Source organism: Oncorhynchus tshawytscha, unplaced genomic scaffold (assembly GCF_018296145.1).
Source record: "Oncorhynchus tshawytscha isolate Ot180627B unplaced genomic scaffold, Otsh_v2.0 Un_contig_1775_pilon_pilon, whole genome shotgun sequence".
Lineage (NCBI taxonomy): Eukaryota > Metazoa > Chordata > Actinopteri > Salmoniformes > Salmonidae > Oncorhynchus > Oncorhynchus tshawytscha.
The window spans coordinates 104,559-130,133 of record NW_024609693.1 but is presented as its reverse complement, the minus strand read 5'-3'; the positions used below and the strand labels follow the sequence as shown (position 1 = coordinate 130,133).

The following is a 25,575-nucleotide window of genomic DNA, read 5'->3' as shown; positions in this document are numbered from 1 at the left end:
TCTGTAGATTACACCTCGTCTCTCCCTCTGCTCTGTAGATTACACCTCTTCTCTCCCTCTGCTCTGTAGATTACACCTCTTCTCTCCCTCTGCTCTGTAGATTACACCTCGTCTCTCCCTCTGCTCTGTAGATTACACCTCTTCTCTCCCTCTGCTCTGTAGATTACACCTCGTCTCTCCCCCTGCTCTGTAGATTACACCTCGTCTCTCCCTCTGCTCTGTAGATTACACCTCGTCTCTCCCCTCTGCTCTGTAGATTACACCTCGTCTCTCCCCTGCTCTGTAGATTACACCTCGTCTCTCCCTCTGCTCTGTAGATTACACCTCGTCTCTCCCCACCTGCTCTGTAGATTACACCTCGTCTCTCCCCTGCTCTGTAGATTACACCTCGTCTCTCCCCTGCTCTGTAGATTACACCTCGTCTCTCCCTCTGCTCTGTAGATTACACCTCGTCTCTCCCTCTGCTCTGTAGATTACACCTCGTCTCTCCCCTGCTCTGTAGATTACACCTCGTCTCTCCCCTGCTCTGTAGATTACACCTCGTCTCTCCCCTGCTCTGTAGATTACACCTCGTCTCTCCCTCTGCTCTGTAGATTACACCTCGCTCTCTCCCCTCTGCTCTGTAGATTACACCTCGTCTCCCTCCCCTGCTCTGTAGATTACACCTCGTCTCTCCCCTCTGCTCTGTAGATTACACCTCGTCTCTCCCCTGCTCTGCTCTGTAGATTACACCTCGTCTCTCCCCTGCTCTGTAGATTACACCTCGTCTCTCCCCTGCTCTGTAGATTACACCTCGTCTCTCCCCTGCTCTGTAGATTACACCTCGTCTCTCCCCTGCTCTGTAGATTACACCTCGTCTCTCCCCTGCTCTGTAGATTACACCTCGTCTCTCCCTCTGCTCTGTAGATTACACCTCGTCTCTCCCTCTGCTCTGTAGATTACACCTCGTCTCTCCCCTGCTCTGTAGATTACACCTCGTCTCTCCCTCTGCTCTGTAGATTACACCTCGTCTCTCCCTCTGCTCTGTAGATTACACCTCGTCTCTCCCCTGCTCTCTCTCCCTCTGCTCTGTAGATTACACCTCGTCTCTCCCCTGCTCTGTAGATTACACCTCGTCTCTCCCCTGCTCTGTAGATTACACCTCGTCTCTCCCTCTGCTCTGTAGATTACACCTCGTCTCTCCCCCCCTGCTCTGTAGATTACACCTCGTCTCTCCCCTGCTCTGTAGATTACACCTCTCTCCCTGCTCTGTAGATCTCCCTCTGCTCTGTAGATTACACCTCTTCTCTCCCCTGCTCTGTAGATTACACCTCTCCCCTGCTCTCTCCCTCTGCTCTGTAGATTACACCTCGTCTCTCCCTCTGCTCTGTAGATTACACCTCGTCTCTCCCCTGCTCTGTAGATTACACCTCGTCTCTCCCTCTGCTCTGTAGATTACACCTCGTCTCTCCCCTGCTCTGTAGATTACACTCTGTAGATTACACCTCGTCTGCTCCCCCTGCTCTGTAGATTACTCCCTCTGCTCTGTAGATTACACCTCGTCTCTCCCCTGCTCTGTAGATTACACCTCTTCTCTCCCCTCTGCTCTGTAGATTACACCTCGTCTCTCCCCTGCTCTGTAGATTACACCTCGTCTCTCCCCTGCTCTGTAGATTACACCTCGTCTCTCCCCTGCTCTGTAGATTACACCTCGTCTCTCCCTCTGCTCTGTAGATTACACCTCGTCTCTCCCCTGCTCTGTAGATTACACCTCGTCTCTCCCCCTGCTCTGCTGTGTAGCTCTAGTATGTGGTGCTGTAGACTGACTTTATTCATAGTGATGTACATATCTACTAGGGCTGGGTGATAAATCAATATCAATAGTTATCGAGGAAATTACTTCCCTCAATAACCATATAAAAACATTTAGATTCATTTCGTTAATGTCGATATAGAATAATTAGGTACAGCAGTCCATTTCACCTCTGACGCAGCAGGAACGTGCGGAGAAGTGACAATATGCACGTGGAGAGGTACACGCCCACTAAAAACCACTCAGCACCTGGAGTGATGGAGTAGCCACTATTAACCAGGAAAAATGAGTGATGTAGGCAGAAACAGTGGCAGTGATAGCCATGGAGAAGGAGCAGCTTCCAACAAAGAAATGAATGATTTTAAAGGGTTTCAGTAATTTGGAAGTGGTTTGGCTTTTTGAAGTCCGACAAAGAGCAGAACAATGTTCGGTGCAAATTGTGCCATAGACATGGGGCTACGAAGTCTGGTAATACGACAAACATTTTTCAACACCTGAAGCAAAATCATTCCTTGGAACATGCAGGAAGTTTGAGTTTGCAGCACGGTGTTGATAAACGCCCCTCTAGCACCAGCCAATCTAGGGATGTTTGCCCGAAGCAGTCAACACTGACAGCGTTTATGCCCTACAAGCAAATATCGAAAAGACAGACATCACAAATGCTATTATGCATTGCATTGCTAAGGACATGCTACCAATTAGCACAGTCAAAAAGGAAGGTTTCAAGAGGCTTATCAGTTTAATTGACCCCAGGTACGTGCTCCCTGGCCACAAACATGGAACAATTTTCCTTAAAGTATCATTTTGTGTAGCTCACATAATGAAAACAAATGTAACCTTTATTTAACTAGGCAAGTCAGTTAAGAACAACTTCTTATTTATAATTACAACTCACTGTTCCCCGGTAGGCCAACTGCTTTGTTCAGGGGTAGAATGACAGATTTTTACCTTGTCAGCTCAGGGATTCCATCTAGCAACCTTTCGGTTACTGGCCCAACACTCTAACCACTAGGCTACCTGCTGGTTACTGGCCCTACACTGTAACCACTAGGCTACCTGCTGGTTACTGGCCCAACGCTCTAACCACTAGGCTACCTGCTGGTTACTGGCCCAACGCTCTAACCACTAGGCTACCTGCTGGTTACTGGCCCTACGCTCTAACCACTAGGCTACCTGCTGGTTACTGGCCCTACGCCACTCTAACCACTAGGCTACCTGCTGGTTACTGGCCCTACGCTCTAACCACTAGGCTACCTGCTGGTTACTGGCCCTACGCTCTAACCACTAGGCTACCTGCTGGTTACTGGCCCTACGCTCTAACCACTAGGCTACCTGCTGGTTACTGGCCCTACGCTCTAACCACTAGGCTACCTGCTGGTTACTGGCCCTACCACCACTAGGCTACCTGCTGGTTACTGGCCTTACGCTCTAACCACTAGGCTACCTGCTGGTTACTGGCCCAACGCTCTAACCACTAGGCTACCTGCCGCCCCTACGCTCTAACCACTAGGCTACCTGCTGGCCCTACGCTCTAACCACTACCTGCCCAGTGGTTTGTTCAGGCATTAGGCATTCTTGAGTCTGAAGCAGATATGCACCTTTTTAAACATTATTTGATTAATATCGTGATAATTATGGATATCAAATGAAAAAAATATATAGATATCGTGATAATTTATTTGCCATGTCGCTCAGCCCTAATATCTACCTCAATTACCATGTTCCTCAGCATGTTGACTCTGTATATAGAGCCATGTTACTGTTACTCAGCATGTTGACTCAGTACTGTTACTCTGTGTATAGAGCCAAGTTACTGTTACTCTGTATTTATTATTATTTTTTTACACATTTGACTTTTTCTATTATTTCTGTTTTCTGTGTCTTGTTAGGAAGGGCCTGTAGCTAAGCATTTCACTGTTGGTCTACACCTTGTTGTTTACGAAGCATGTGATGAATACCATTTGAATTGTTTGTTGTCGGACTAAAGCCTTCTCTCTGTGCTCTGCTCTGTTTAAACTAGGCTCAGTTCAGCTCAGCCCACAGAGCCAATTCTCTTGAAAGCAGCTGTCCTCTCTGTCCTCCAAATGGAGCCGCGATGCCTTCCTCACTAACCTCTCTCTCCTCTCTCTCCTCCTCCTCCCCACTCTATCCCACCATCTCTGTGCCCCTTCCCTTCTTTCTCCCACAATATTTCTCCCCCTTCTCTCTCACCCCTCCCTTTCTACCTCCCTCTCACCCTCCCCTTCGCTCTCTCTCTTTTCTCCCTCTCTCCCAGGTGATGCAGGTCGTCAATGCGGACGCCGTCGTGGTCAAGCTTAACTCTGGCGAGTACAAGACCATCCACTTGTCCAGCATCCGACCCCCCAGGATCGAGGGCGAGGTATGCACACCGCCCCTCCCGTCGCTGTATCTTTGTGTGTTGGTGTCGTGTCCTTGGCTTGGCCACCCTGACACAGAGGATCATTACCAGCTCCATAGGGGCCCCTGCTGTCAGAGCCACTGTTTGGAAAGCGTTGATGTGGGCCCTTTCCCTCCCCCAGTCTTCTTTGAAAAGGCATTCCTTGTCTGTCTCTCTGTCTCTTCTCTCTGTGTGTCTGTCTCTGTGTCTTTCTCTCTCTCTCCCACCCACCTCTGTGTGTTTGATTGCTGCAGAGAAGTGGGCTGATCCATCCTTTCCCTTACTTGCAGCTCGCCGCGTGCACACAATGAGAGACAAATGCACTCACTGTCATTCACCTCTCATGTACTCCCAGTCACCACTGTAAGACGAGCATGCACACTCACTGTCACCAGGCACGCATACTTAACCGGTCACTACTCTGTCACACTCATGGTATCAGAACACAACTTTCAGTCTGTTCCCTTCTTGTACTCAACAAACACACAGCCCTACCACATCCATATGTCTGTATATCTCCACTCCTCCATTTGTTTCCTCCCATCTAAGCCCTGCTAGAGTCCTAATCAGATTTGTCTCTCTCTGGTCGGGTATAAATTGAAAAGAGAGAGATGGACAGTTAAAAAGTTTTTTAATGGAGCCCTTAATGATGGAAGAAGGAACAGTAGCTAAATATAGTCATGTGGCCATCGCCAGAACAACCACACTGGAATTAGCTGGCGACCCCTGACCCCGTCTGCTATTGGCCCCATGATGATGATTCGGCACTCAGTGTAATTGGAGGAGATGGCACTTCCTGGTAATTTTTTATATTTTTTAAACCTTTTATTTAACTAGGGCAAGTCGGTTAAGAACAAATTCTTATTTACAATGACAGCCTACCCCGGCTAAACCCGGCCGACGCTGGGCCAATTGTGCGCCACCCTATGGGATTCATAATCACGGCCAGATGTGATGCAGCCTGGATACGAACTAGGGACTGTAGTGACGCCTCTTGCACTGAGATGCAGTGCCTTTAGACCGCTGCGCCTCTCGGGAGCCCGGGTTGCCCCTTATTTCCTCCCTGATGCTGGGATTTGTCTGAAATGGCACCCTGTTCCCTATATAGTGACTGCATGGTACCCCCTTAACACTGATACCAGGCCAGTTTACCATCCCCTCTAATGGTGAAAGTTGTGGGTTGGGTAATCTGATCCTAGATCAGTGTTGAGGACCAGAAACAACTTCTACCTAGACTATGATTGCGTGATGGTTCAGCACTAACCGAGACTGAGGAGGCATTTCCTGTTTCCCTTTCTCCCACCTGTATTGTTCCTAGTAGTACATTCAGTACGCCAGCCTTCTCTCCTGCTGTCCTTCAGCCTGCGTCAATAGGGAGTCGTTGGTATTGGAGAGGAGCAGTTAGCAGAAGAATTCTACTTCTATGGCCTCGAGCCCTGAGAGCAACTTAGAGGAGTTGAGTACCTCTTGTGGGCAGTAACAGGCTTTTTGTTTCTGACGCAAGCCAGTTCAATTTGGACTATTATCTCATAGAAGCCCTTTGTGGCTGGAAGACAAAGAAGAGCGATATACAAAAGAAAGCCTCATTGGTGAATTATTGTACTGTATTTAATGGTGCTGACAATGACTATTAGTCACCAATGTGTGACTGATGTATCTAAAACAAATGAATGAAAAATGTCTGCAGTCTCCTAAATGACTGAAATGTTAATGTGTTGCTGTAAGTGTTGGGTGTTCTGAGTGGGCTGGAATCCCTGTGAGGACAGAATGTTGTTTCCTACCAAGAGTGGCTCAATATCTTCTCATAGGCAGTTCATTATGTAGGATACATCTCATTGTACAACGGGGCCAGTGTGATTGCAGGCTTTTGTTCTAGCCAAGCAGCAACACGTCTACTTCAACTCATCAGTCTTGATTGGTGATGAGTAGAATCGGGTGTGTTGCTGCTTGGCTGGAACGAAAGCCTGCACCCCACAAACCCTGTATTGGGTGCTCAGGTGCTTTGGACAGATAGGGCTAAAGAAACACTTCACATGCGGACAAGGCAGTGTAGGAGCAAATATATGCTGCAGGCCTTTTGTCTGTTGGTTTTGAATAGCCTACCTTTCAATTAAAGGTCGACCGATTAATCGGAATGGCCGATTTAAATTAGGGCCGATTTCAAGTTTTCATAATCGGAAATCGGTATTTTTGGGCGCCGATTTGCCGAAGGAAGCTATACTGTTACACTGGCAATACAAAAGAGACTATAAGAACATCCAATAGTCAACGGTTAAGGAAAACAAATGGTATAGAGGGATATAGTCCTATAATAACTACAACCTAAAACTTCTTACCTGGGAATATTGAAGACTCATGTTAAAAGGAACCACCAGCTTTCATATGTTCTCATGTTCTGAGCAAGGAACTTAAACGTTAGCTTTTTTACATAGCACATATTGCACTTTTACTTTCTTCTCCAACACTTTGTTTTTGCATTATTTAAACCAAATTGAACATGTTTCATTATTTGCTTGAGGCTAAATTGATTTTATTGATGTATTATATTAAGTTAAAATAAGTGTTCATTCAGTATTGTTGTAATTGTCATTATTACAAATACATAAATGTTTTTACTTAAATTTTAAATCGGCCGATTTAATCGGTATCTGCTTTTTTGGTCCTCCAATAATCGGCCGACCTCTACTTTCAATACTTACTAGTCGGCAGATGGATTTGAAACTGTTTTCATATACCGAAATGGGCACAATAAACATCAAAATGAAGCGTATGCCTGGTTAAAGCTTTTTTTAATATCTTTATTTGTTTTTTGATAGCCTACTCAGAATGGCATAATCTTTTCTAATTTAGACTGGAGGTGTCTGAAGATCGTCATGGGGATTTCTATTCATATTGTAATGTGTAATTATTGCAGAAGGGAGAACATTAATCTGTCAATATAGACAATGTTTAACAGTTGGATGCTTATAGATTTTACACTTTCACTTTTTCATCTATTACCCTTCATGCTGCATCTTCCCCTCCTCACCCTCTCTCCCTTCCATTGTTAGCGTCTCAGATCATTAGGAGAATACTTTGTACTCTTGTCCCTCTCCTTCTTTCCCTCTGTTCCCTTCCCTTTCACACGTATTGCTTTCATTCTCTGTCCCCTGTCTCAATTCTCTGTCCCCTGTCTCAATTATCTGTCCCATGTTCTGTCCCCTGTCTCTGGTGCGTTGTCGTCTCTTGTGGATCAGTGGTATACTATGAAACATGCTAGATCTACTCCGGATAAATAAATATGTATTGTCATATACACCAGAGAGAACATATTTCACTGCACCTATTACAGGATCAGCCATAGTAGTACGGTGCCCTGGAGAAAATTAGCGTTAAGTGCCTTGCTCAAGGACACCTTGGCTGATTTGTCATCTTCTCGGTTTTAGTATTCTGACCAGGAACCTTTCAGTCCTGGCCCAACGCTCTAACCGCTAAGCTACCGCTAGCCTACCTGCTGCTCTTAAAAAGCTAACCAGATTCAGTTAGCTTCACATTCCAGGTCAGGCTTCATCCGTATTACTCTTGAAACTTGAAGAAGGCTTGAAACTGCTCGTGCATTGAGACGATGCTGAAACATCAATCCATGGGCATCAGAACTATTCATTGAAACAATTCTGAAACATCAATCCATTGGCGAGTCAGTGCCACATTTTATATTTGTGCCGAAAGAAAAGTTATCTTGCAAATTCAGCAGGCTATGGTGTGAAATAGACTTTTAGAATAGTTTTTATTTTATTACTTATCGTTAATGCCGTCTTTGCTGTGCTGATCAATGCACAGGTATCTTTTCCTCCCACCTCTCACTCCTTCTTTACCTTGTGGCCATAGACATATAATACATCAACTCAGCAAAAAAATAAACGTCCCTATTTCAGGACCCTGTCTTTCAAAGATCATTAGTAAAAATCCTACACAGATCTTCATTGTAAAGGGTTTAAACACTGTTTCCCATACTTGTTCAATGAACAAGCTGATCGTCCTCGCAGTGGCAGATCATATGTAACAACACCTGCACAGGATCGGTACATCCGAACATCACACCTGCGGGTCAGGTACAGGATGGCAACAACAACTGCCCGAGTTACACCAGGAACGCACAATCCATCCATCAGTGCTCAGACTGACCGCAATAGGCTAAGAGAGGCTGGACTGATGGCTTGTAGGCCTGTTGTAAAGCAGGTCCTCACTAGACATCACCGGCAACAACGTTGCCTATGGGCACAAACCCACCTTCGCTGGACCAGACAGGACTGGCAAAAAGTGATCTTCACTGACGAGTGGCGGTTTTGTCTCACCAGGGGTGATGGTTGGATTCGCATTTATCGTCGAAGGAATGAGCATTACACCGAGGCCTGTACTCTGGAGCGGGATCGAGGTGGAGGGTCCATCATGGTCTTGGGCGGTGTGTCACAGCGTCATCGGACTGAGCTTGTTGTCATTGTAGGCAATCTCAATGCTGTGCGTTACAGGGAAGACATCCTGCTCCCTCATGTGGTATCCTTCCTGCAGGCTCATCCTGACATGACCCTCCAGCATGACAATGCCACCAGCCATACTGCTCATTGTGTGTGTGATTTCCTGCAAGACAGGAATGTCAGTGTTCTGCCATGGCCAGCAAAGAACCCGGATCTCAATCCCATTGAGCATGTCTGGGACCTGTTCGATCGGAGGGTGAGGACTAGAGCCCCCCAGAACTTGCAGGTGCCTTGGTGGAAGAGTGGGGTAACATCTCACAGCAAGAACTGGCAAATCTGGTGCAGTCCATGAGGAAGAGATTCACTGCAGGACTTAATGCAGCTGGTGGCCACACCAGATACTGACTGTTACTTTTGATTTTGAACCCTCTTTTGTTCAGGGACATATTATTCAATTTCTGTTATTCACATGTCTGTGGGACTTGTTCAGTTTATGTCTCAGTTGTTGAATCTTGTTATGTTCATACAAATATTTACACATGTTACGTTTGCTGAAAAGAAATGCAGTTGGCAGAGGATGTTTCATTTTTTTGCTGAGTTTAGAAGGGTTTTGTGACCCCTGACCCTGGTAATTTGAATGTTAAACTCATGGGTACACTAGCAATGGCTGCCAGTCTTGTCTTGAATGGGAACTATCAACTATGGATTATGTCTCTGGTTGGTTGCGGCTGTCAGTTTCTATTTAGAAATTGGTGAAAACCATCTCAGGAAAGCAAATCCTTTACTAAATGTGTAATGTGATAGGTATTTTAACATTTAAAAAAATTATACAAAAAAATTTGATTTAATGAAATATTTAATCAGTAGTCTTCTTCAAATGAAGGAGATGATGATGTAATCTCTGCAAGAGGGAGGATATCTGATTTCATTGGTCCTCAACTCTTGGCTCGGACACTTCATTCAGGATAAATTGAGTTAGCTCTGAGGTAGCCTTTCAGTTCTGAAGGATTCTTTGGGATAAACATGTTTACCTGGCTAAAAGGCATCCGACTTTTGTAATACTGGTTATTCTAAGTTGAACTCAGAGTTGAGCAAAGTTACCTCAATAACTCCTCAAACCTGATTTGTAGTATAGGGCTCAGGTAGCTCTGTGTGTGTTTTCCACTCTTTATCCTTTGCAGAGTCATTGCTTCCCTCATTGGCCAGTGTGTCTGTACAGTATGCCTCTGCTTCCTTTGTTGTGACAGGCATGTCTGCATCTCTCTTCATCCATCCACCCACTCCTCCACCATCTCTTCAATCTCCCTGCCCTCTATCTCCCTCTTTTTCTGTAGCTCTCTCTGTATCCCTCTCTCTCCTTTTCTGTAGTTCTCTCTCTGTACCCCCCCTCTCTCTGTATCCCTCTCCCTCCTTTTCTGTAGTTCTCTCTCTGTACCCCTCTCCCTTTTCTGTAGTTCTCTCTCTGTATCCCTCTCTCTCCTTTTCTGTAGTTCTCTCTCTGTACCCCTCTCTCTCCTTTTCTGTAGTTCTCTCTCTGTATCCCTCTCCCTCCTTTTCTGTAGTTCTCTCTCTGTACCCCTCTCTCTCCTTTTCTGTAGTTCTCTCTCTGTATCCCTCTCCCTCCTTTTCTGTAGTTCTCTCTCTGTATCCCTCTCTCTCCTTTTCTGTAGTTCTCTCTCTGTACCCCTCTCTCTCCTTTTCTGTAGTTCTCTCTCTGTACCCCCCCCTCTCTCTTTCTCCCTCTCTGGCTGTACCAGATGCGTTGACAGCATGTACTTTGTGCTCCATTGCACGGTCGTATGTTTGGGGAAGGCTGGGAGAGGGGTTAAGACCAGCATATGGAGACAAAGATGTGCTTTCACTGCTGTATGTGGCTCTGTCTCTGTGTGGCTCTGGCTCTGTGTGTCTGTGGCTCTGTATGTCTGTGGCTCTGTGTCTGTGGCTCTGTGTTCTATTAGCTAACCCTAGTGTTACGTAAAGGCCAAAAGCGACGCCCAGAGTAGGAAGGATCCATGCATACTGACACACTACAGCATTTGTCCTTGAGAGAAAGTGTTTGAGAGTTGGAAGTGGAAGAAGGTCACCATGCAGTGTTGCTGGTCCAGTTGTCTGACGTGTTTCCGGGGTGACAGAAATGTCTCCACGTACGTGCAATATGTGTAGGGTGACATCTCTGCTAGCCCTGCTTTCCCTACTGCCAGATGTCTGCTAAATGCTAATCTCACTCCTGATCAGTTGCCTGATTTAGTTAGGAAGCCCACACATGTTCCCCTAAGCTGCCTGTGTCAGTAGACAGACTGGATTTGGCTTCTCATAAGTAGTCTTGCGCGCACGCTCACAGCTTGTGGCTACAGTGCCTTCTGTGACCTCCCTCAGTTCCACAGTAAAAGACAGGGCTTTCACTGCTGTCCCTCCAAGCTGAATTGGGACTTTGGGGAGTTTCCAGGGCCAGTCCTGTGTGTGTGGCCGTATGGGGAGTTTCCAGGGCCAGTCCTGTGTGTGTGGCCGTATGGGGAGTTTCCAGGGCCAGTCCTGTGTGTGTGTGTGTGGCCGTATGGGGAGTTTCCAGGGCCAGTCCTGTGTGTGTGTGGCCGTATGGGGAGTTTCCAGGGCCAGTCCTGTGTGTGTGTGGCCGTATGGGGAGTTTCCAGGGCCAGTCCTGTGTGTGTGTGTGGCCGTATGGGGAGTTTCCAGGGCCAGTCCTGTGTGTGTGTGGCCGTATGGGGAGTTTCCAGGGCCAGTCCTGTGTGTGTGTGGCCGTATGGGGAGTTTCCAGGGCCAGTCCTGTGTGTGTGGCCGTATGGGGAGTTTCCAGGGCCAGTCCTGTGTGTGTGGCCGTATGGGGAGTTTCCAGGGCCAGTCCTGTGTGTGTGTGTGTGGCCGTATGGGGAGTTTCCAGGGCCAGTCCTGTGTGTGTGTGTGTGGCCGTATGGGGAGTTTCCAGGGCCAGTCCTGTGTGTGTGTGTGTGGCCGTATGGGGAGTTTCCAGGGCCAGTCCTGTGTGTGTGTGTGTGGCCGTATGGGGAGTTTCCAGGGCCAGTCCTGTGTGTGTGTGTGTGGCCGTATGGGGAGTTTCCAGGGCCAGTCCTGTGTGTGTGTGTGTGGCCGTATGGGGAGTTTCCAGGGCCAGTCCTGTGTGTGTGTGTGCCGTATGGGGAGTTTCCAGGGCCAGTCCTGTGTGTGTGTGGCCGTATGGGGAGTTTCCAGGGCCAGTCCTGTGTGTGTGTGGCCGTATGGGGAGTTTCCAGGGCCAGTCCTGTGTGTGTGTGTGTGTGTGGCCGTATGGGGAGTTTCCAGGGCCAGTCCTGTGTGTGTGTGTGGCCGTATGGGGAGTTTCCAGGGACAGTCCTGTGTGTGTGTGTGTGCCGTATGGGGAGTTTCCAGGGACAGTCGTGTGTGTGTGTGTGTGTGTGTGTGTGTGTGTGTGGCCGTATGGGGAGTTTCCAGGGCCAGTCCTGTGTGTGTGTGTGGCCGTATGGGGAGGTTCCAGGGCCAGTCCTGTGTGTGTGTGTGGCCGTATGGGGAGGTTCCAGGGCCAGTCCTGTGTGTGTGTGTGTGGCCGTATGGGGAGGTTCCAGGGCCAGTCCTGTGTGTGTGTGGCCGTATGGGGAGGTTCCAGGGCCAGTCCTGTGTGTGTGTGTGGCCGTATGGGGAGGTTCCAGGGCCAGTCCTGTGTGTGTGTGTGCCTGTATGGGGAGGTTCCAGGGCCAGTCCTGTGTGTGTGTGTGTGTGCCGTATGGGGAGTTTCCAGGGCCAGTCCTGTGTGTGTGTGGCCGTATGGGGAGGTTCCAGTCCTGTGTGTGTGTGGCCAGGGGAGGTTCCAGTCCTGTGTGTGTGTGGCCGTATGGTGAGGTTCCAGTCCTGTGTGTGTGTGGCCGTATGGTGAGGTTCCAGTCCTGTGTGTGTGTGCCCGTATGGGGAGGTTCCAGGGCCAGTCCTGTGTGTGTGTGGCCGTATGGGGAGGTTCCAGTGCCAGTCCTGTGTGTGTGTGTGTGTGTGTGTGTGTGTGTGTGGCCGTATGGGGAGGTTCCAGGGCCAGTCCTGTGTGTGTGTGTGTGTGGCCGTATGGGGAGTTTCCAGGGCCAGTCCTGTGTGTGTGTGTGCCGTATGGGGAGGTTCCAGGGCCAGTCGTGTGTGTGTGTGTGTGGCCGTATGGGGAGGTTCCAGGGCCAGTCCTGTGTGTGTGGCCGTATGGGGAGGTTCCAGGGCCAGTCCTGTGTGTGTGTGGCCGTATGGGGAGGTTCCAGGGCCAGTCCTGTGTGTGTGTGTGTGTGTGGCCGTATGGGGAGGTTCCAGGGCCAGTCCTGTGTGTGTGTGGCCGTATGGGGAGGTTCCAGGGCCAGTCCTGTGTGTGTGTGTGTGGCCGTATGGGGAGGTTCCAGGGCCAGTCCTGTGTGTGTGTGTGTGTGTGTGTGGCCGTATGGGGAGGTTCCAGTCCTGTGTGTGTGTGGCCAGGTTCCAGTCCTGTGTGTGTGTGGCCGTATGGGGAGGTTCCAGTCCTGTGTGTGTGTGGCCGTATGGGGAGGTTCCAGTCCTGTGTGTGTGTGGCCGTATGGTGAGGTTCCAGTCCTGTGTGTGTGTGGCCGTATGGTGAGGTTCCAGTCCTGTGTGTGTGTGCCCGTATGGGGAGGTTCCAGGGCCAGTCCTGTGTGTGTGGCCGTATGGGGAGGTTCAAGGGCCAGTCCTGTGTGTGTGTGGCCGTATGGGGAGGTTCCAGTGCCAGTCCTGTGTGTGTGTGTGTGTGTGTGGCCGTATGGGGAGGTTCCAGGGCCGTAGGGGAGGTTCCAGTCCTGTGTGTGTGTGGCCGTATGGGGAGGTTCCAGTCCTGTGTGTGTGTGGCCGTATGGTGAGGTTCCAGTCCTGTGTGTGTGTGGCCGTATGGTGAGGATCCAGTCCTGTGTGTGTGTGCCCGTATGGGGAGGTTCCAGGGCCAGTCCTGTGTGTGTGGCCGTATGGGGAGGTTCAAGGGCCAGTCCTGTGTGTGTGTGGCCGTATGGGGAGGTTCCAGTGCTAGTCCTGTGTGTGTGTGTGTGGCCGTATGGGGAGGTTCCAGGGCCAGTCCTGTGTGTGTGTGGCCGTATGGGGAGGTTCCAGTGCCAGTCCTGTGTGTGTGTGTGTGGCCGTATGGGGAGGTTCCAGGGCCAGTCCTGTGTGTGTGTGTGTGGCCGTATGGGGAGGTTCCAGTCCTGTGTGTGTGTGGCCGTATGGGGAGGTTCCAGTCCTGTGTGTGTGTGGCCGTATGGGGAGGTTCCAGTCCTGTGTGTGTGTGGCCGTATGGTCCAGTCCTGTGTGTGTGTGTGGGCCGTATGGTGAGGTTCCAGTCCTGTGTGTGTGTGCCCGTATGGGGAGGTTCCAGGGCCAGTCCTGTGTGTGTGGCCGTATGGGGAGGTTCAAGGGCCAGTCCTGTGTGTGTGTGGGCCGTATGGGGAGGTTCCAGTGCCAGTCCTGTGTGTGTGTGTGTGTGTGTGTGTGGGCCGTATGGGGAGGTTCCAGGGCCAGTCCTGTGTGTGTGTGTGGCCGTATGGGGAGGTTCCAGGGCCAGTCCTGTGTGTGTGTGTGGCCGTATGGGGAGGTTCCAGGGCCAGTCCTGTGTGTGTGTGTGTGGCCGTATGGGGAGGTTCCAGGGCCAGTCCTGTGTGTGTGTGTGCCGTATGGGGAGGTTCCAGGGCCAGTCCTGTGTGTGTGTGTGTGTGGCCGTATGGGGAGGTTCCAGGGCCAGTCCTGTGTGTGTGTGTGTGTGGCCGTATGGGGAGGTTCCAGGGCCAGTCCTGTGTGTGTGTGTGGCCGTATGGGGAGGTTCCAGGGCCAGTCCTGTGTGTGTGTGTGTGTGGCCGTATGGGGAGGTTCCAGGGCCAGTCCTGTGTGTTCCAGTCCTGTGTGTGTGTGGCCGTATGGGGAGGTTCCAGTCCTGTTCCGTAGGGAGGTTCCAGTCCTGTGTGTGTGTGGCCGTGGTGAGGTTCCAGTCCTGTGTGTGTGTGCCCGTATGGGGAGGTTCCAGGGCCAGTCCTGTGTGTGTGGCCGTATAGGGAGGTTCAAGGGCCAGTCCTGTGTGTGTGTGTGCCGTATGGGGAGGTTCCAGGGCCAGTCCTGTGTGTGTGTGTGTGGCCGTATGGGGAGGTTCCAGGGCCAGTCCTGTGTGTGTGTGGCCGTATGGGGAGGTTCCAGGGCCAGTCCTGTGTGTGTGTGTGTGGCCGTATGGGGAGGTTCCAGGGCCAGTCCTGTGTGTGTGGTGTGGCCGTATGGGGAGGTTCCAGGGCCAGTCCTGTGTGTGTGTGTGGCCGTATGGGGAGGTTCCAGGGCCAGTCCTGTGTGTGTGTGGCCGTATGGGGAGGTTCCAGGGCCAGATGCGATGACCAGCACAGATGAACTGTGACAACTCTGCCACGCCTCTCTCTTCTGCACGCCCCAATCCCCCTCTTTTTCCCTTTCTGGTTGCTGGGACTTGACATGACATGTCCTTTGATTGACAGGCTGTCGGACAAATGGTGACTAGCCACAGTGAATCGTGACTTCATGTTAAGGGTACCAACCCTTTTTAGGCTTTGCTTCTTCTCCCTCTTTCTCTCCCCCCTCTGGGTGCCTCTCTGTTCTTTTTTTCACTCAACCATGTACTCTTCCCCTCTTACTTTCTCATCCCTCCCATCTGTCTCCTTCCCTCTCTCTTCTCCTCTGGTGTGGTAGTGGTGTATTTTCAGATGCAAGTTATTTTGAGCAGGCCGGGTTGGAGTCAGCTCTTTTCCCCTCCCTCTCTCTCCAGCCAGCCTCTGCAGCAGTAGCAGGCAGCAGGACAAGCCTGGAGAAAATGCAATAGTAGAGGGGGGAGATGTCAGAACAGCTCAATGAGTCACTGTTATACCCACTCCCTCCCTGTGTGTGTGTGTAATGGGGGCTTAACGTATAGCATAAGAGATGACGACAAACCGTCGTCTTTATGTAATGGGAACATACACAGGAAGTGTCTCATCCTTAGGTGGAATGTATAGTTCTGACTCTTTGCTGTAGCTAGTGTGTATGTCTCATACTTATGCGGACAGAATAGCTCCTTTCATCTCTACAGCTAAACTGTGTGTGTATCATGCTTCTGCGTACAGCATCTATTTTGCCATCAAAGTGCCTGGTGTTATTTTGCAGTCTGTTTGTATTTAGTGGAAGATGTTATTTTCTGTAGTTCTTCCCCTCTTTGTTTTGCTCTGCTCAAGCCCTCACCCCTCTTGTTCTCTCACCATCTATCTCACTCCCTCATGCCCTCACCCCTCTTGTTCTCTCACCATCTATCTCACTCCCTCATGCCCTCACCCCTCTTGTTCTCTCACCATCTATCTCACTCCCTCATGCCCTCACCCCTCTTGTTCTCTCACCATCTATCTCACTCCCTCATGCCCTCACCCCTCTTGTTCTCTCATGCCCTCACCCCTCTTGTTCTCTCACCATCTATCTCATCCCTCATGCCCTCACCCCTCTTGTTCTCTCACCATCTATCTCACTCCCTCATGCCCTCACCCCTCTTGTTCTCTCACCATCTATCTCACTCCCTCATGCCCTCACCCCTCTTGTTCTCTCACCATCTATCTCACTCCCTCATGCCCTCACCCCTCTTGTTCTCTCACCATCTATCTCACTCCCTCATGCCCTCACCCCTCTTGTTCTCTCACCATCTATCTCACTCCCTCATGCCCTCACCCCTCTTGTTCTCTCACCATCTATCTCACTCCCCTCATGTTCCACCATCTATCACCCCCTCACCCCTCTTGTTCTCTCACCATCTATCTCACTCCCTCATGCCCTCACCCCTCTTGTTCTCTCACCATCTATCTCACTCCCTCATGCCCTCACCCCTCTTGTTCTCTCACCATCTATCTCACTCCCTCATGCCCTCACCCCTCTTGTTCTCTCACCATCTATCTCACTCCCTCATGCCCTCACCCCTCTTGTTCTCTCACCATCTATCTCACTCCCTCATGCCCTCACCCCTCTTGTTCTCTCACCATCTATCTCACTCCCTCATGCCCTCACCCCTCTTGTTCTCTCACCATCTATCTCACTCCCTCATGCCCTCACCCCTCTTGTTCTCTCACCATCTATCTCACTCATGCTCCCTCATGCCCTCACCCTCACCCCTCTTGTTCTCTCACCATCTATCTCACTCCCTCATGCCCTCACCCCTCTTGTTCTCTCACCATCTATCTCACTCCCTCATGCCCTCACCCCTCTTGTTCTCTCACCATCTATCTCACTCCCTCATGCCCTCACCCCTCTTGTTCTCTCACCATCTATCTCACTCCCTCATGCCCTCTCTTGTTCTCTCACCATCTATCTCACTCCCTCATGTTCTCTCACCATCTATCTCATCCCTCATGCCCTCACCCCTCTTGTTCTCTCACCATCTATCTCACTCCCTCATGCCCTCACCCCTCTTGTTCTCTCACCATCTATCTCACTCCCTCATGCCCTCACCCCTCTTGTTCTCTCACCATCTATCTCACTCCCTCATGCCCTCACCCCTCTTGTTCTCTCACCATCTATCTCACTCCCTCATGCCCTCACCCCTCTTGTTCTCTCACCATCTATCTCACTCCCTCATGCCCTCACCCCTCTTGTTCTCTCACCATCTATCTCACTCCCTCATGCCCTCACCCCTCTTGTTCTCTCACCATCTATCTCACTCCCTCATGCCCTCACCCCTCTTGTTCTCTCACCATCTATCTCACTCCCTCATGCCTTCACCCCCCTTCCTCCCTCATGTCTCTCCATGCGTTCTCTTCATTTTGTTGTGCCTGTGGCCTCCAGCGTGGCGCACTGACCCCGTCATCTGGGGTCGTCCCACTGCACGTCCCCCGTGACTCACCTCACACCCCATTGGCTGTTTGACATTTCCCCTACGCCGGTTGGACCCCCCGCTCCTTGCCTGCGATTGGCTGAAAGTTTTTGGCCCACGCACAACCTAGCAGCTCTTATGTCATCGCCTACGATAGAGTAGGCAGAGGAGGAGATGATGATGGTGATGATGATGATGATGATGTTCTCAGTGAGATTGACAGTGGAGTTAGCGGGGAGTGTGTTAGCTAGCTACGTCAATGGGTCAACCTGCGTAGCACTGTGTGATGGTGTAGTATGGAAAACATACCCAGACGCAAGAGAAACTGGGACGGCTGCTGTGACTTTAATAAATAAAAACATCTTACCTCGGGATACTTCACACGATGACTCTTCCAGAAACAGAAAAAGGAGCACTCGGATGTTAAATAAAAAAATACAAAATGTCTGTGGTTGTAGATCGTAGAGGGTGGGGATGTTGTGAAAGTGTGTCGGTGTGTGGAAAATGGATGACTGCTGCTTGGGTACCAGTCTCTTCAGCTAATCCACTTTCTATAGTCCATGTCATGTGCCAAAGATACTGGTCTCTCTGCTATCTTCAAATATAAACATTATCATTAATGAGTTCCAGGAGAACCCAGGAGTTGGGTGTAAGCACAGTGTTTGTTTGACATGGCTGGGGTGTGTTTTTGTTTGTGTTTGTGAGCTAGGACCGTGTATGTCTTGAATTAAAGCTTCAGGTACTGTGTGCTCCTCTTTCCCTCCCTCCGTCCCTCTCTCTCTACAACAGTTTCATGCTCATTTATTTAGGGAGGTCTTTACACATGCAGTCAGTCTTAAATGCAGGTCGTTTCTCTCAAAGTCCCCCAATGTACAGTTCCATCTTCAGTGTTCGTTCTCTTTCTCTACAGGCTAGCCAGCGTGCCCACGCCATACACACTCTGCGGCGTCTGCACACACAAAATGCACTCTACGCACAGCACCTTGCAAAAGTATTCAGGCCCCTTGGATTTCTTCAGTTTGTTACAAAGTGGGATTAAAATGTATTTAATTATTTTGTTTTTGTAAAATACTCTTCATTCATTTTATTTAAAAACAAATATACAAAATTCATAAAAGTTGCATTAATATTCATCCCCTTTGTTTTAGGTAACGCTAAATAGGAGTACGATGTGGCTTTCCATTGAACCTTTTATTAAACCTAAGCAAGTCGGGTCAGAACAAATTCTTATTTACAATGACGGCCTAGGAACAGTGTAACTGCCTTGTTCAGGGGCAGAAAGACCGATTTTTACCTTGTTTGCTCGGGGATTCGATCCAGCAACCTTTCGGTTACAACGCTCTAACCACTAGGCTACCTGCCATCCCAAAATCGAGACTGTGTGAAATAACAGGGGTTGATTTTTGAATGACTAACCCTTCTTCTGCTCACCCCCATCCCTACCCCCACACTACCCCTCAAAAGGTTTTAGAACACCTACTCATTTAAGGGTTTTTCTTTATTTTAATTGTAGAATAATAGTGAAGACATCAACTATGAAATAACACATGGAATCATGTAGTAACTGAAAAAGTGTTAAACAAATTGAAATATATTTGAAATTCTTCAAATAGCCACCCGTTGCCTTGATGACAGCTTTGTACACTCTTGGCATTCTCTCAAACAGCTTAACCTGGAATGTTTTTTCCAACAGTCTTGAAGGAGTTCCCACGTATGCTGAGCACTTGTTGGGTGCTTTTTTTGTCACTCTGCTGTCTGACTCATCCCAAACAATCTCAATTTGGTTGAGGTTGGAGGATTTTGGAGGCCAGGTCATCTGATGCAGCACTCAATCACTCTCCTTGGTCAAATAGCCCTTACACAACCTGGAGGTGTGTTGGGTCATTGTCCTGTTGGAAAAACAAATGACAGTCCCACTAAGCCCAAACCAGATGGGATGGCGTATCGGTGCAGAATGCTGTGGTAGCCATGCTGGTTAAGTGTGCCTTGAATTTTAAATAAATCAGTGACACCAGCAAAGCACCCCCACACCATAACACCACCTCCTGCATGCTTTACGGTGGGAAATACACATGCGTAGATCATTTGTTCACCCACACAGCATCTCACAGAGACATGGCGGTTGGAACCAAAAATCTCAAATTTGGACTCCAGACGAAAGGACAAAAACTGCTTGTGTTTCTTGGCCCAAGCAAGTCTCTTCTTGGTGTCCTTTTTAGTCGTGGTTTCTTTGCAGCAATTCAACCATGAAAGCCTGATTCACACAGTCTCCTCTGAACAGTTGATGTATCTGTCAATTGAACTCCGAAGCATTTATTTGAGCTGCAATTTCTGAGGCTGGTAACTCTAATGAACTTTTCTTCTGCTGCAGAGGTAACTCTTGGTCTCCCATTCCTGTGGTGGTTCTCATGAGAGCCAGTTTCATCATAGTGCTTGATGGTTTTTGACCATGTCTTAAAGTAATGATGGGCTGTCGTTTCTCTTTGCTTATTTGAGCTGTTCTTGCCATAATATGGACTTGGTCTTTTACCAAATAGGACTTCTGTATAACGCGCCCCCCCTGTCACAACACAACTGATTTGCTCAAATGCATTAAGGGAAAAAAAAATCCACAAATTAACTTTTTAAGAAGGCACACTTATTAATTGAAATGCATTCCAGGTGACTACCTCATGAAGCTGGTTGAGAGAATGCCAAGAGTATGCAAAGCTGTCAAGGCAAAGGGTGGGTACTTGGAAGAATCTAAAATATAAACACTTTTTTTGGTTCCTGCATGATTCGATTTGTGTTATTTCATAGTTTTGATGTCTTCACCATTATTCTACAATGTAGAAAACAGTACAAATAAAGTGAAACCCTTGAGTGAGTAGGTGTTCTAAAACTTTTGACCGGTAGTGTACATACATCCATTTGTAAGGTCCCTCAGTCAAGTATTGAATTTCAAGCACAGGTTCAACAAAGATCAAGGAAGCTTTTTGAAAGCCTCATAAAGAAGGGCAGTGATTGGTAGATGAGTAAAATCAGACACTGAATATATCTCTAAGCACAGTCAAGTTTATAATTATGCTGTGGATGATGTATCAAACCACTCAGGCACCTCGAAGATGCAGTCTTCCTTCTGAACTGAGGTGCAGGTGGGAATGGAAACTTCTCAGGGATGTTATCATGAAGCCATTGTTGATTTTGAAATGAACAAAGTTCAGTGTCTGTGATGGGAGAAAGCTGAGGATGGATCGATATTGTAATGACGCCACAATGATGAACGACATGACAGAGTGAATAGAAGAATACAGAACAGTCAAACATGCTTCTTGTTTACAAAAAGTCACGGAAGTAATCCTGCAAATATACACAGCAAAGGAATATCCTTTTTGGTCTAAATGCAAAGCCTTCTGTTTGGGGCAAATCCAACATGTCACAGAGGAACTGCCTCCTTATTTTCCAGCATGGTGGTGGCTGCATCATGGTATGGGTATGCTTGACATTGCCAAATACAGGGGAGTTTTTCAGGATAAATAGAAACTGAATGGAGTTAAGCAAAGGCGCAACATCCCTGCTTCAGTCTGCTTTACACCAGAGACTGGGAGAGGAATTCCCGTTCAGCAGGACAATAACCTAAAACACAAGGACAAATCTACACGAGTTGCTTACCAAGAAAGACAGTGAATGTTCCTGGGTGGCCAAGTTACAGTTTGGACCTAAATCTGCTTGGAAATCTATGAGAGGACTTAAATTGCTGTCTAGCCATGATCCCCAGCATCTTGACAGACCTTGAATTTTGAAAATAATAATGGGCAAATATTGCACAGTTCCAGGTGCGCAAAAACTGTCTTGATAGACTTACCCAAGAAGACTTACAGCTGTACGCAATGGCAAAGGTGTTTCTAACATGTATTGACTCATGAAGCTGAATACTTAGGCGATGACCAATTTTTTTTTTATAAAAAAAAAATCAATTTAATCAATTTGACCAATTTAAACCATTTGAATACCAGTAACAAGAAAATGTGAAGAAATCCATGGGGTCGGAATACTTTAACAAGGTACTGTACACACACACACACACACACACACACACACACCCCCAATCCCACACTCCTCCCCCATACCAGCACATTCCACACCACATGACCCCCATCCTCAGGGTCAGTAGGTTGTGACCTCTCGACTGTTTTTTTTCAATCCCCTATTGCTATGCAGCTCTTTACAAGCCAGCGTCATGTTTTTGTGCTAGTCATACATTTAGTCTCAACCAGGGGTCATTTATAGTGAAAGGAATTTACCCCAAATAGAGTAAGTCCCAGAGGGAATTATGTTGATATTAGTGTCACGTTGGGACTAAGTGCATCGCCATCAAATAGGACTTTCTCAACAACCTTCAGTTGTAGCATTGGATATACTGGTGGGGGAAAGAATGAGGGATCTGACTCAAATCAAATCAAATCAAATTTTATTTGTCACATACACATGGTTAGCAGATGTTAATGCGAGTGTAGCGCAATGCTTGTGCTTCTAGTTCCGACAATGCAGTAATAACGAGCAAGTAATCTAACTAACAATTCCAAAAAAAACTACTGTCATACACAGTGTAAGGGGATAAAGAATATGTACATAAGGATATATGAATGAGTGATGGTACAGAGCAGCATAGGCAAGATACAGTAGATGATATCGAGTACAGTGTACATATGAGTACAGAGTACATATGAGATAAGTATGTAAACCAAGTGGCATAGTTAAAGTGGCTAGTGATACATGTATTACATAAGGATGCAGTCGATGATATAGAGTACAGTATCAACGTATGCATATGAGATGAACAATGTAGGGTAAGTAACATTATATAAGGTAGCATTGTTTAAAGTGGCTAGTGATATATTTACATCATTTCCCATCAATTCCCATGATTAAAGTGGCTGGAGTAGAGTCAGTGTCATTGACAGTGTGTTGGCAGTAGCCACTCAATGTTAGTGGTGGCTGTTTAACAGTCTGATGGCCTTGAGATAGAAGCTGTTTTTCAGTCTCTCGGTCCCAGCTTTGATGCACCTGTACTGACCTCGCCTTCTGGATGGCAGCGGGGTGAACAGGCAGTGGCTCGGGTGGTTGATGTCCTTGATGATCTTTATGGCCTTCCTGTAGCATCGGGTGGTGTAGGTGTCCTGGAGGGCAGGTAGTTTGCCCCCGGTGATGCGTTGTGCAGACCTCACTACCCTCTGGAGAGCCTTACGGTTGAGGGCGGTGCAGTTGCCATACCAGGCGGTGATACAGCCCGCCAGGATGCTCTCGATTGTGCATCTGTAGAAGTTTGTGAGTGCTTTTGGTGACAAGCCAAATTTCTTCAGCCTCCTGAGGTTGAAGAGGCGCTGCTGCGCCTTCCTCACGATGCTGTCTGTGTGAGTGGACCAATTCAGTTTGTCTGTGATGTGTATGCCGAGGAACTTAAAACCTGCTACCCTCTCCACTACTGTTCCATCGATGTGGATGGGGGGGTGTTCCCTCTGCTGTTTCCTGAAGTCCACAATCATCTCCTTAGTTTTGTTGACGTTGAGTGTGAGGTTATTTTCCTGACACCACACTCCGAGGGCCCTCACCTCCTCCCTGTAGGCCGTCTCGTCGTTGTTGGTAATCAAGCCTACCACTGTTGTGTCGTCCGCAAACTTGACCTCCAAGACACTTTCACGTTGACTAGCTAGCCCATTCTATATGATTTCCTCTTTTGTGTTCAATCAGTGAATTATGGATAACTCTTGTTTAGGGCTGCAAAATTACGGGAACTTTTTCAAGAAATTCCCTGGTTTTCCATGGTAGGAGGGAATAAGAAGGAACTCCAGATTCCAGAAATCCTCTAACCAGGATTTCGGGAAACCAGGGAATTCATTGTATTTACAGTATCCGTACAGTTATATATCCAACTGTCTCAATCCTCTGAAATGCCTTCCTGTCCGTGTCGTCTTTCAATATTGTCACTGTTAATGAAGGGAATGACGGCTTAAATGGGTATTAGAACACGTCCCCTGTTTCTCTCTGCCCTGCGTCATTTATCACAGATTGATGCCATCCTTTGAGGCCTTAAAAGTTAGCTTGAGTGTGTATTGTACAGACATGCTACCTACCATGAACATCAATGGGCCTACAGGACTGTGAAATGGGCAGAGCAATGTTTTTGAGCATTTTCTATCATGCACTGTAAAAGGTGGAAGCAGGATGAGTCTGACGTTAGCCATCGCCAATTGTTGACAGTAGAACAGTATATTAGTTTATATGGCCAGTTTATGTGGAGGCTCAGTAGCTGGAGTCATACAAAATGCATTAGACCCATCATATGGTAAAATATTGTGTGGTTCCTGCGGATCAATGCCGCCTATCGATTCCCGGGCCTTGTGGAATCGTTTTATGGCCCCCTTTAAAAAAAAAGTGATTTGGGGCCTTTTCGTTCCATCTCTATCTCTCGCTCCCAGACCCTTTTTTTGTGTGTTCCATTGCCATGGTTACTGGGACGCGGTGTCCTCACACAAGGTGACATTAGATGCGTCCTTGGGTCACATGGGCTCGACGTGTCCGCTCTAGGGGATAGAATCTCTACACAGATATTTATAGTTTGAGATTTAGATGGATAGAGGCTGTCCTCTCTTCCCCACTCTTTTCCTCATCTTCCTCCTCAAATCTGTCTGCCTCGCTATCTGTCAGTCTTCTTTCTCTCCTTCCTCCTGAGGGGTTTCACACTCCTGTAGAACAGGGGAGACAATAGGTCTGTGTCCTCTCTCTCTCTGTGTGTGTGTCTCTCTCCTCTCTCTTTCTAATTGGCACAATAACAGTACAGCTGACATTTAGGTTTTTCCCCCTCCTGACTTGGATCCTTTCTTGAGCTAAACACCTCATTAACAAATGTTTGTGTCTTTCTGCGAGGTGAAGTAGTCTTGACCCAAGTATAGTTGTATCTGGGCATCAGCTGATAATGGGCCTTGGCAGGCACAAAATGGAGGAGTTTCAGAGAGTCCGCTCAGTGAAAGCCTATCAACACCCATGTAACCTCCTTAGACACATCATGGTGGATTCAGTCCCTAGGCAGTATACCAAAGACCCCCTCATCCCAAGGTAACTGAGCTTCAATGAAAGGCCTTTGTGATAAGCCCATGCGGAAAACAAAATGGAGGTCGGCGGCTATGGGAATCAGCAGGAGGGGAGTTCCATTGGCCATGTGTGAGATTAACTGCGCTTCACTGAGCTGGAGAGAGGGGTGGTGGAGGGGAGAGGGGGGCTAATCAACCCAAACATCATTACACTTTGGCCAAGGTTAACGGAAACCACATTAGGCGGTTAAGATTGTGATTTCTGCCATGGCTGGAGTCCCTCCTGTGAAGTCAGGTGCCTGGCTCACACGGTCAGGTCAACTCTTTTGAACAATGTTCTCTAATTGCTAAGGGCGCTAGGCTAGCGTAGGTAGGCACATGCAGAGGGAATCTATTCCAATGGAAATGGAGCGTGGGTGTGGGTGCAGTTTTGTAACGATGGTTTCTCTTTCTATAAAGTGAGGGGTGGGCTTCTCCACCCAAAGCCCATGCTCCTGTGAGACACTGCCCCCTGTTGCCTCTTCTCCAGAACTTTCCATATGCTCAGCTGCACAGCACACGTGTCAGCACCGACACAAGGAGAACGACTAGAACATCCCAAAGGAGGAGAGGAAAGGGCGAGCGCCGTGTGTGTGTGTGTGTGTGGTGGAGAGATAATAATGGTCTTTATAGAATGGGCGGCAAACACAGAGCTATTGTAATCCATAGCATTATTTCTTTTTGCATTTGTGCGTGTGTCATTTCTTTGTGTGGGTGTGTTTGTCATTCACTGTAATTGTTGTTGTGTTCCTGTTTCTGTGTGTCTGTTCCTGATACTGAAGGAGGACAAAAAAATAATAACGCTTTTGAAAATGCAAATGGGTTCTATTTATGTTCTGTTCCTGCCTTGTGTGTATTTGCACGTGTTTGTGTGTGTGTGATGCTGTCATTCATGCCGGGGTGTTTATGATCGAGATGGAACAATGGCACCAGTCCTCATCCCATCTCCCCAGTGACAGGACTCCTGAGTGGGAACGGTAAACAACAGTGCAGTGGGGATTCAGACT

General features: G+C 48.2%; 1 protein-coding gene across 1 annotated transcript in view; it reads left to right on the top strand.

The window, feature by feature from the left end:
- LOC112239099 (staphylococcal nuclease domain-containing protein 1) overlaps positions 1–25,575 on the top strand; it is a 115,898-nt gene that overhangs the window by 25,613 nt on the left and 64,710 nt on the right. The window contains exon 10 of the mRNA XM_042316983.1: positions 4,068–4,172. Within this exon, the coding sequence (XP_042172917.1) occupies positions 4,068–4,172 (105 nt within the window). The remainder of the gene's footprint in view (positions 1–4,067; positions 4,173–25,575) is intronic.